At 44.6% G+C, this 12,617-nt stretch overlaps 1 protein-coding gene across 1 annotated transcript; it reads left to right on the top strand.

Moving 5' to 3' along the window:
- Nucleotides 1–2,263: 2,263 nt before the first annotated feature.
- On the top strand, nt 2,264–10,601 carry LOC311025301 (uncharacterized protein). The gene is made up of 5 exons (XM_084028151.1): nt 2,264–2,701; nt 3,836–6,827; nt 6,891–7,141; nt 8,196–8,270; nt 9,895–10,601. Exons 2-5 carry the CDS (start codon nt 3,906–3,908, stop codon nt 10,112–10,114), a joined length of 3,468 nt encoding a protein of 1,155 aa, XP_083884277.1. The 5' UTR covers nt 2,264–2,701; nt 3,836–3,905; the 3' UTR covers nt 10,115–10,601.
- Nucleotides 10,602–12,617: the final 2,016 nt, after the last annotated feature.

Below are 12,617 nucleotides of genomic sequence, written 5' to 3'. Positions count from 1 at the left end.
TAATATGTCTTTAGGTTTTGGCCTGAATTGTCCCTTTAAGGTTTCACTATTATAACGTCAAGCAACTGGAGTCACAGGGATGCTCGTACGGACAATTCCTGCCTTCCTCATCTACTTTTTAACAACTCCCTGTTGGCCCTTAATGAATCCGTATAGCCTCAGCTGGACTGAAGCCTGCAGCACATTGACACAACAATACCTGGTGATACAGTACATATCACTAAAGTGAGAACTAAAGGCAACATTACTACCATTTATACACTTCTATAAACAAGAACAGACTGTTAGAATGAATAAATGCAAAATACACAAGACTCTCACAGTGACAGTAAAACGCTTTGCCTTGTGATTAAGGCACAGTAGACATTTTCACCGCTCCAATATTGTGTAATGACCTCGAGGCTATGGAACAATTTTCTCAGCTTGGCGTTCCCCAGGGCTGCACTGATGGAATATGAGCGCAATCTACTGAACTCAGCACACCGGGGCATCCTAAAGTATGAACCTTTCTCAACGCAGAAGCAGTAAATGTTATTAATCACTGCTGTCACATTTTGGAAGCCACCCGCTGTTTGAGAAGATTCTCCCTGATAACAAACGATGAGGGAATGCTATAAACATTTATATTGTCTTTTACAATGTACCGAACATAAAAAAGATCTTCCTCAGTGTCTGCAGCAAGTCAATAGAAAGAAAATACAATTAACAATGATAATGCCAGTGTTCCAGGAACAGAAAAGTGTTTTGTCCTCTCTTTAATCCGGCAGAAAGGTTATTGTCATTAAACTCAAATGTCGGCCATAATGTTGACTCATAAGTGGGTTCTATAAATCCACACGCCGCCATGTAGGCTGTCTTACATACACTGGCTTTGTGGGGAATTTCAAAATAAGTGAGTCAAGAAAACAACCTTCACTGACCGTTCCGTTAATTAGTTCTGAATATTATTCTTGTGAAGACCAATCCGGACTTTCACTTCCTGCTTTATTTTGTTTTTCACTCACTCTGTTCATGGACTCCAGCTTCACTTCCTCCCATTGTTTGGTTTCCCTCCACTGCACTTCATCACCAATCAGTCACAGGGCATATCCTGCTCACACACACACACACACACACACACACACACACACACACACACACACACACACACACACACACACACACACACACACACACACACACACACACACACACACACACACACACACACACACACACACACACACACACACACACACGTACACTGCTCATCCCCTCGACATTCTGCTGCTCACTTCAGATTTGTTTTTACTTTTTGCTTGGATTTGGGTTTTGTGATTTGGGTTTGTGGATTGGTGTGTGTGACCTTCCTGCATTAAAACTGAGTTGATTTGAGCTTCTTGGTCCGGTCTTCCCAACTCTCAAGGTTCACCGTGTTGTTGTCGCACAATGAAATTCATAAAACAGACTTTTATTTGTTTTCAAAGAACGGAAGAAACCAATGTGACAGAAGCGTTGGACACTCAAGTGTGCTGCTGTTTATTAGAGTCTCACTATGAATAATTGAACTGTGTAGCACTGCAGGCACATACTGGTATCTACTTTGGATTTACATTTTTAGGTATCATATTTTACTTATCTATATGCCAAATGGTTCCCCCTTTATTTAAATTTGACCTTATTTTCATTGGCATTCATCTGTCTGTTCATTTATCTCCTTTTCTATAAGTTGTATATTGACTACTCGAATCATTGTTGGAACTTGCCTGATGTAAAACACGAGTAAAGATATGTGTGAGACTTGTTGGTCAGAGATATTTAAAAGCTAAATCTATAAAAAATAATAAAAAAACACTCAGTCACTAATAGCATAACACACCAACCTCAGACTATATATACCCAAAGGGTATTATGTTCCTTAGTCATGTACTGTACAACAAAACCAGCTTCATGTCTGTCCAAATAATATGGAACAGTATTACACTGAAAGTAATTGAACAAAAGATACTGTTAAAAGTATTTCTTGCCTCATCGGACATTTACATTTGTTGTACAGTTGCTGTCAGGGCATTCCCTGCTTTTTAACTGGCCTGGTAATTTACACACAGTCCCTACCCCACTGATGCAAGTCACTTCCTCTCTCTCCCCCTCTCCCTCGCTCTCTTTTTATTTCTCCACCCAGCTGTAGATCAGGATACATGAATGCTGGGTAGAAGGATAGTGGCAGCCATAAGAGAGGGGGGGAGGGAGGGAGAGGGGGTGAGAGAGAGAGGGGAGAGAGAGAGAGAGAGAGAGGAGGAGGAGGGAAAAAGGCAAGACAGTAGGACAGAGAGTGTTGGAGGGACAGCATACTGTAGCATACTGCTGTGTTGTGATTATGGAGTGAGCGTGGAGCAGCCGGACCAAAACAAGAGGAGAAGGTGATACAACGAGGACACAGCTTGGCTTTCTGCCTGATCAATAAGCGGCTGGAGATTAGTTTAGAATCTGAGCATCATAGAAAGGAGAACTCATTAAAGCAGCGTTGTCTTGCAGAGCTGACTGCCTGCAGACTCCTTTTGAGTTTTGCATTCTTTCCACCAAGGGATCTGAAACATGAAGACAAAGTCACTCCAAACCTTGAGGACCTGCGAGGACACGAGACAGAAAGCGGGAAACTAGCTCCTGACATTTGGACTCAACATAACGAGACATCTTGCAGCAGCGTCTAGCGAACGCTCAGGTATGCCTGCTAATCAGAATCCTAAAAACACATTAGGTAGCAATTGTGCTTCAGCAAGAAACAGCTCTTTTCTTTCGTCCTGGTCATCTATAAAGAGTGCGGTGATGCCAGAGCATGCATGTTTTTGTAAATTCCACCACAAAAAAAAAGGGGGGGGGGGGTTGATGGTTTATTAACAGAGCAGTTATGACTTGGCGCTGGAAGGTGACAACAGACATAGGTCACTTGACTGAAGAAGCGTGAGATGACACCCAGAATAACGGCCCCCACATGTTCAGATGAATGAAATGTTCTTTTTGGCAATTTTGACATCCTCGGATGAAGGCTGTTGGCGAGGATGAAAAGGAGGAAGGAGTGAAGGGGAGTCTTGTCAGAATGTGTTTGCATGGAATCTTTGTCATAAATCAACACTTGCAAGATTCACACTCTGTATTTTTGGCGTATAATAAAAGCTGTAGCAGATGTAAAACTCCTCATATTATCACCCTGTCGTTGACTAAAGAACTGCGTAAATCATTAAAAATGACCTCTTGCAAGAATGCTGGCACATGTGAATCCATGGGTGGCATGGGGACACACACACACACACACACACACACACACACACACTGAACACCACCTCTGTGAAGGAGGTGTTCCAGTTAAATGCACACAAAGCTTAATGAAGTCCATAGCATCAGTGGATATACATTATGGCCTCTTTCCAAGGTGAGTGGTGCTGAATGTGGAGGACAACAGAGTGGAAGCTGCTTGCTATATAACTAGGGTTTCAATGAGAGAAGGAGAGAGTTCATCACACATGCTGTGTTTTGTTATCCCAACAAATAAATTATTCTTTGTGCTCTCAGACATGGAGAGGGAGATCTGGCAGCATGTTTGAAATGCCAATAGAATATAGAAGCACAGCCTCCCCTGATTATCAGCATTACCAGATTGCCATTACGATTACTTATCCAGTCACACCGTGTCAAGAAAGTTTAAAGTGAGAGCTAATTCTTTCCTGTCTTATCTCAGATGTGTAATTGATTTTTTTTTGGCACCCCTACTGATCCTTCATTTCTGCGATATTGAGCAGTTCCCTGTCTCAGTTTGAGCCCCGTGCATTGTTTCAACTTGTTCCTCTCTTACTTTTAGACGGATGTAATGGCGCGGAAACGCGGCCGCTCTCTTGATTCATCACGCTTTTGAGTCAGCCGGACAAGAGATGGGCAGACGAGCGGCTGACCTGACAGCCTCGGTTCCGGTTTTAGGTGTGCCCGCCCTGGTTGGAGTGCGCGGCTGGAGGGCGACGGGAGGAGACAGAGGCGGGGGAGCCCTGCTGCAGACGTGGGGGCCTCAGTGCAGCGTTGGTGTTCAGACGTCCCCGGGGAGGAGCAGACCATCCAGCCAGCACAGTGTACAGCTAAATGATACACTTTCAACGCCATCAGATGACATTACTCATGCATCCAAGAGCTTTATTACCAAGGAAACGGAGTACAGGGAGATTTTACTGCTGACGAAGAGTGACAAGGAGAAAAGGGCTATTTTAAAACTGAAAAGTGGGGAATCCAAGACCAAAAAGGAAGTGACTTTCAAAGCACTCGGAGGTGAGGCCTCTGAGGATGTGGCCTGCAGTCAGAGGAACAGTTGTGGGACTTATTGCTATGCCAGGGCAATCAAGACCAACCCACACATCGCAGTAACCAACGTCAGGCCGAAGTTGAAATCCGCCGCCCGCTACACCAACGGCAGCGTGGTGGATTCAGAGGCGATCGGTGGAATTAGCGTCCATAACGATGACGCGGAGCCCGTTAAGAGTGCAAACTCTCGAGACCAAATCAGACTGCAAGGTCATTATGCAGAGCGGTGTGGGAAGTCGCTACTGTTATCTGCCGCCCGACCTTTCGGCATGGCACAAAAAATATGCAGCCATTGCGGTGGAAGACAAGCGACTTCGGGGGAGAAAACCGCTCCTCCTGCTGATGCTTGTCACGGAGAGAAAGCGTTAAAGTCCGCCCTCAGCTCACTCTCCACTACCACGCGTGTCCACGTCCCCCGAATTGAGACAAACCTTAAGCCAAGCCACCATGAAATCTCAGAGAGCATCACAAACAGAGACATAAGGGCGCATGTTGACCCGCCGCTGTTATATTTCAGTGAAGAACTGAAGTATGGAAAAACACCACACCCAGCTTGCCCTGTGCACTCTGGGGGCAATTTGGCCAGTTTGTCACAGACACATGCTGCCAGTGATGCAACAGCCCCACAACCCACAGCCATCCTACATGCTGGAGCTATCACTGTCACTAAAGCAACTATTGAAACAAGGAAGGAGGATGTGAAATCCTTCATAAAACCACCCCAGGACAGTACGATCCCCCGGCCAGCAGGTCTCACGTCGACTCCACAGATGGCCACAGCTACCAAACCAAACCACCCACATTCACACACTTTTCCGACGCACTTACCAATATCACAACAGGTCTCCCCGCAACAAAATGTGCCTCAAAATGTATGTGCGTCTGTCCACGCTACACCTGAAAACACTCTGGCGACACCTTCCCACTCGTACATTAGAACCACATCGCTTCCCAAAACCCGCGGAAACTTCAACAGTGCGCTCACGTCCACTCAAAGTATACCCGCTAAAGTTGCTAACGCTCAATGTGAGGCGCGTACAGCACGAGTAGACATAGCAACAAATGCAACCTGTAGCCCACAAATTGCCCCTGAATGTCCCGTTTTATCACTGGCAGCCGATGCATCAAACCTCATTCATAAAGCGGAAACAGCTGCACAACCTTCCCCTCCGAGTCCACCACGTACCTCACACGATCCAGGTCAAACGGCACAAGAAAAGCCCTCCTCACACGCAGACGGCAAATCACCACGTAAAGCTTCTTTTGTCGCCGCTGTAATGAACTCAACCCTATTCCACACAACTACGCGGCGTCCACGTCTAAGCCCTGTTGTCCCACAGAGCTCCGAGAATCAGATCTCTAATTCAGATCCCACCAGCATGAGACGCCAACATGTGGCTTCAGAAATCCCCCCCTTCCAGTCGAACTGCTCCAATTCCGAACCCGCCCTTCATGTTTCCACAGCGTCTGTAAACGCTACGCTAAGTGCAGCTAAACCCCTAGACTCAACAGCTAGGTTGCTTTCAAGTGCGGCGCCCGCTTCCACATCGACGTGCAACGGCACTCTATACGAAAATAAAACCCTCAGGTACTCGGCGATCCATCTGAAAAATGTGCCACCCACAGCCTCCGTCTCTTCATCTGCGCTGACAGGGAAGAGTAACGTCTGTGTATCAGGAGCAACTTCACTTCAAACAGCAGACGCAACACAACAAAAAACAGATCTTAGACGTAATGAAGCGCCTCACATCAATCGACCCGATCGCACGCTGGCCACCGAAAGCAGAACCAGTAATGAAACTGGTGTTGTTTCCAATCAGGACAACGACCCAACAACAACAACGCCTGTCGTGCTTTTTGAGCCGCTAAATGTGACGACAAACCACAACACAGGCAGCGATGCGAGCACCCGCCATCCTCAAGCTCCCGATACCGAGTCATGTACCGATGAAAACAAATCCAACGGTGATGAATTAGTCAGGCGTGCGTCGCATGACCATGAAAATTCAAATCTGTCCCAGGTCACCAACCTTCAGAACTACATTTCCCTAATTAAGTCAAGCAGCTCTTGTCTGCGGGGTTGCGTGAACACAGGACAACAAAGGCTCGCACTTTGTCAAGGATACACAGACGCAGAACCCGAGGGACACCGTGCTACATGCCCACCAGTAAAAACCGCCTGGGAGACACATTCAAATACAGAACGGTTTGCCTCGGGAGTATCAGTCAGGCATGCAAATATTCAGCTTAAATCCAGTGCAGATAAACAGACACTTCCTAATTACCCAACAGCCTTGGCCGAAGCACAAACAAAGTGTGAACCCGCCGTCCCATCGCTAGAAAACCCTGGCGCGTGTGTCGACCCCGCCGGCCGACCTGCAGCCCACCAGAGCTCGGATGCTTCATCACAACCAGGAGCACACGCGGGCCCAGAGCCTTCATTCACCACACCAGCCCGTTTAAACAGCGGTGGAGAGCTTCGTATGCACACGGGCCATGAATGTGCTTCCATACTGCGGCCATCAACAATGCAATTGGCGTCCCTTTCCCGCCTCCGGTCCGGCGAGGCGATCATTAGGCTGGATTCAAAGTTTCCCTCCGCTCTCCCTCGGCCGTGCCCAGAGGACACCGGCCTGGATCACTCCCACCCGGCTGCTGCAGCCCTGTTGCTGCCTCCTTCCCCACAGTGCTGCAAATCAGCAGCCCTACAGCAGAGGCTGGAGACGGTGGAGGCCAGCCTGGCGGCCAACAAGGACAGGATCACCACTCTGCTTCACATTATCCATGACCTGGAGACGTGCCACACTCCCACTAACGGGTAAGAGGGTGTGTGTGTGTGTCTGCATGCGTGGCATAGGCTGTGATCCTGGTACTTGTGTTACATATTCCACCATGCTTATTAATCAAGTAACTTAAAGTTTCGCTGTAATACAACACCTCCAGGTTGGATATACCTGAATTATTAACTCTACATTGAGTACAGTTACCCAATACAGGTGTAGCTGTTTGCCAGAATTACTTTAAAAGCTATCCTGCAGTGCTGATCGTTGACCTTCCAGTGAGTCATCACTTGCTTTTACTGAAACCGCTCAGACGCCTCGCAATTCATTGTCTCATTGGAAACTGCTTGTTGCTGTGATGACAACAATACACAACAGCAAACCAGCCTGTTTTTATGTTTTAATCAACAGTTTTGTTGTTGTAGTGCATGTTTGATATTTCTGCCTTGGGCATTGAAGAAAAACATAATCTGTGCATCACTGTTCCTCTAAAAAAGAAGCGTTGTGTGCCACTTTGTTGAACTTTGACTTTCTGCTGACATTGACCTAGCATCCACATTGGCAATAAAGCCTTAACAAGAGAAAATAGCTCCTGTGACGATGTCACGGAGCCGGCCTCAGTCACTATAAATGCGTTCGGAATCAGGAACCGTAGCGTGATGATATGAAGCCCCAACATTGTTCCAAGTTTGCAAACAGGTCCGTGAACGTGTGCACGAGTGTGACAGAAACCTACTTGGGCATTTCGAGGGGGCACTCGGAGAGATTTATTTAGCCATATAACTCTTCTGGGACAAATGATGGGAATTAAAGCCGCCTTCTGGCGATGTGTCTCTGTCAATCATTCTCATGCACCGTCGTGTGCTAATAAGTTGTGACTGCCTCCGAGGTCATGTTTCAGAATAACCGACTCCTAATAACGGACTGATGTCTGACATAATGCATGTTACGCAGCTCATCGCCGCCAACAGCAGTCTGGATGAATGTCACACAGAGAGGATGAGTGGGGTGAATATTAAAATTGTTGAATCTGAGTTTTGGAAGTTTCCCTTCTTAACTGTCTGCAATGTCATTTATTTCCTTCCATCCTAGTCGGCGATGCTACAAAACGGGACAGGACCTCAAAAACTGCTCAACCTGCCAGAAGACGGCTTGTATTGTCTACAGGTGAGATAATAGTGAAATTGCCAATATTCCTGCGTGTAAGGTTTGAATTGATAAGTGATCAGAGCAGCTCTGGAATTCAGCTCTTGCCCAAACATCAAACTATGGCTGCAGAATATCATGAATATTCATGCTATATGACTTTGAGTTACTCCGTTGTGTTGATAACAGGCTGGGCCAGGAAGCCTTCATTCAGATAGTTAAAAATGTGTCTGGGCTTGAGATATTGAGACGTGAGATATTTTCAAAAGGGTATTCAGAAAATAATTAAAATTAAATCAATATTTTCGGATGACTCTCCCGTTGAATAGACATATTATGAACTGCATAATGAATAAATCTAACATAACACGGATTACAATTAACTCCAACTAAAAGTTTCTTAACTTGGACACACAGCAGTCAGACATTGCATCACTTTAACCAAGGGCATTTTCAAAATAAAATTTTTATTTATGTGCCCGAGACCCACAATTCAACAAGTTTGAGTCCATTTGGCATTTCAGTTGCCGGACAGTTCTCTGCCAGCCGGTCCACTTCACTTCACTGACAATGAATGACTTACTGTACGGGCAGCTTACCAAATGAAAAGCTCTGCACTGTCCATTTGTTTCTCACTCAGCATACATAGACAGAATTTCCTCTGTGAGCAAATCATAAATCTTTTGCATCAACTGACAAATTTAAGCACTGACTGTATGAGGCTCAATCTATCCACGCAGCAGGTTTATTTGCTAATTGCATACAAGGTGATTTCATGTCTTATAGAAATAAAATATTTACGCAGAAAACTGTGGAAGACATACAACTTTGTCTAAAGTAGCCTTATCTTAAAATATTACTTTTATTATTACACTCTTACAAAGGTTAAATCAGCTGCAACATCCATGTAATTAAAGAAAGATGATGACAGACTTTGACATACCCTGCCAATTCTATTAAAGACATACTGTAGAAAGGCGTATCCGATCGTGGTTAGCTCCGATATTCCAACTTTGATCTTCGTTTGCACCCATTAAGTGAAATGTTGCATCAGTTGGAGACAATAGGAAATATAAAAGTAACCAACAATTGTTCCAGAAATACTGTATTTGAAAGGAAGCAGCGAGAGGCGGTTAAATCTAAGTCTTCTCATAAAAAACAACAAGCCTTGTGCTCTATAAAGCAAAACCTAAAACCGTTTTTATCTTGAAATATTCAGAACGTTCCCCATGATCTACTTATTTTTCAAACCGGCTTTTGCATGACAAAAAGATGTTATGTAAGTTGATTTGCTGACTGGTGTGTGTTGCCATCTGGTCCATAAAGGCCAAGTGGAAGATAAGGAAAATTTGTGCAAGACGTGTGCACCATCAGAAAAAAACAAAGAATGAGACCCTGCTGGAGAATGTCTCCCTGCCTCAACCAATCAGCCACTTTGAAATGTGACAAGCGCGGAGCTTCCCACACGAGTACCACAGAATAAACTGTAGCATGCTTCACGCATAACCTGCAAATGCAGATTTGACAAATAAGAGCGTTCTCTTGCGTTCTTTGGCAGAGCTGAGTTTGATACATACAGCGTTGCTTCACATTTGTGTTTTCGGAGTAGATTTGTGATGTCTGGGCCGCTTGTTTGTCTGTCCAGTGTGGAGTATGACTTCAGGCAGCAGGAGAAACGCTTCCTGGAGGTTCTGAATCGTTCAGCCAGAGGAAGTAACACTTGCTCCGTGCACCTATCCCAGCCCCCAAACTTCAGCCTGCTCCGAAACGTCATCATTAAGAACTTAACAAAGTCAAAGGTGAGAAGCAAAAAGCTGTGCAAGACCTTGTTCAGATGGCTGCCCAGGAAAATCCAACAGGTGTAAACGTCTCACCAGAAACCTGTGTGCTGTTTCATTAATAGCCGACGAGCCTGTGTTACAAGTGACCAGCAGGAGCCTTTGCAGAGGACTTTAACCATTCCCTCCTTACCCATAGAATGAGATTACTCTGAATTAGGCTCCCACCCAGTAGAGTTCCACTCCTGCACACTGTCAAAGCTTATAAACATGATTTTGCACTGAAAGATTTAGCACTAATCTTTGTGACCTTCAGCTCATAGAATCCATAAGGAATTATTTATTTCACTTTTGAAAGTTAATGCTATTTCTGTTGTCAACACGCCTGCTTGATATTTATGGCTAACCAGCCACAGATTTCTTTATCCGACATCCTACAGGTATGATTAATGCACTATGAGTTGATGTTACATTTCCCCTTTGGTTGTCCCCCACCTTCTTCTCTTTAGACTAAATGTGCAGCGTAAAATCCATTTCTGAGTGGAATCATTTCAAAATGCATTAATAAATTGGAATTTGCTGACTGTCTATTTGTCTGTAAATATCTCATTTGTCCAGAGCTTCAACTCTTCATAAATGAAATAAAGAAAATGTTCAGCTTAGATGTACGGCTTCAGTGCATCTAAACCTTTTCACAACTGCAAGCTAGCTACCAAATAGAGAAACATTCATTATGCCTTTGCCAATTGTGCAGATGGTCTCCAAATCCCCAAACAATCTGAACTGCATAAAAGGTTTCTGGGTAAAACAATGACATGACTAAAGGCTGCAATGAAGCGTGAGCCACAATCAAAATGTCCATGTGCACATGCACAAACCCATGGACACACAGCCACAGGAACATGAAACAAAACTGAAGCTTTCATAAATGAGCAATGCAAGGGGAACACGAAATTTTGATTTTGGGTAAAAGGTTATTAGCAAGGAACATTTTTACACCGTTTATTTGTGAATTGCGCCAAGCAAATATTATCATGTTACCTTTGGAACAAGAACTGAGAACTTTAATTAAAAAGCTGCTAATAACATATAATACCAACTGAAAGAATGGTACTAGAGGGAAATGTGGGTCCATAGCAGCTAAGCCTTGTAGCCGTTAAAAAAGTTGCAGTTCTGCCACCAAGGTACTTTTAACGACAGGCCCTTTTCACAGCAGCCATTTTGACATTCAACGTAAACACATGACATGATGACGTTAATTATGGCACTGTTGCATCTAGGTGGACGGGGACCTGCACTGTGCATGCTGGCACGATGGAACGGCTGTGACACTAAAAAGAATGGGAACATAAATAGTTTTATCAATTATACCTGACTTGCTGTGTGAGGGTCTATTGTTAGTAAGTGGAGGGCTTTTTCCACTAGATATGAAACATTATTTACCATTTACAGATCAATATGTACAATCATAATTTGACCCATTAATGCTGTCAAAAAAGCTGAGCAGAACTCAGAGGAGAGCTAAGAATATCTGCCCCACCTTAAAGGTCAGCCCATCTTAAGTGAGCTAGAGTTGTTGCTAACTTCGAAGCTAAACCCCTTCACTTTAATCCACAGGTGGCTAGCAAGACATGGGGACTTGGCTTGGGTCTGCCGGAGATGTAGCATTTATTCACTGAGAAATGAACTGCAGCAGGAGATGATGGATTTAACATCTTGGTGCAGGCGTCTTGTTAGCAATTCAACCACAGCACCCTGCACGCAAGGCGCTAATCTTGTCGATTGACAGTTAATTATCAGCTAGCGAGGGTCAGCTATCGTTCAGAAAAGAAATTTGCATCCCTGCAATGCATGCATACAAAGCTGCATTGTTGAAATAATGGCCAAACATCGTTTTTCTTATCTTAACTTACAGAGCTGAACTTTCTTGGAGGACTGTATACATGCATACAGTTTTGTTTGTGCTTCCAGAGGGAGCTGCAGACCACAAGTTTTTGTTGGGTGTGCAGTAGCAGTGAGACCAGTAGACCTCTCTCTGCTTGAGGCTACATTAGCCGCTAATGGACTGAGCTGTTGGGGGTCAAGTTGCATTGTGGCCGATTGTGGCTCCACATTTGGACGAGAAGAAGAATGTATTTAATTAAAAAAAAGATGAAATCTCTGCTTCTGTTGCATCACTTTGTATAGCTCTTCTTCTAACTGTCATAACACTGAGGAGTAATTTCCCAAAGAATTGCGCTCGCTGACAACACCATCATTTGCTGATCATTTATGATTCCTGCTATCTGCCCCGTCTCCATATCCAATTCACAAAAGATATTGCTGTAATGATACTAAAGCGCAAACACGGCCATAAAGTGAGCGCACTGTGCCCTTTTCTTGCAGCGGGAGAAGAAAGAAATAATTTGTTTATTTTATTTATTGCATCCTGTCACTTCATCCCATGATAAAAATGACTTTGAGCGGAGCAGACAAGGCCTTCGCCTGCCTACAATCCCTGCTGTGAAACCACGGGACAAAATGCACTTCAATAACCACCAACTCTCTGATGATAACATGACATAATAATTTCATTGTAAATGAGTGCAGC

Source organism: Eutrigla gurnardus (genome assembly GCF_963514095.1).
Source record: "Eutrigla gurnardus genome assembly, chromosome: 15".
NCBI lineage: Eukaryota > Metazoa > Chordata > Actinopteri > Perciformes > Triglidae > Eutrigla > Eutrigla gurnardus.
The sequence above is the reverse complement of the archived record's forward strand: the minus strand, read 5'-3'. Positions and strand labels throughout refer to the sequence as shown.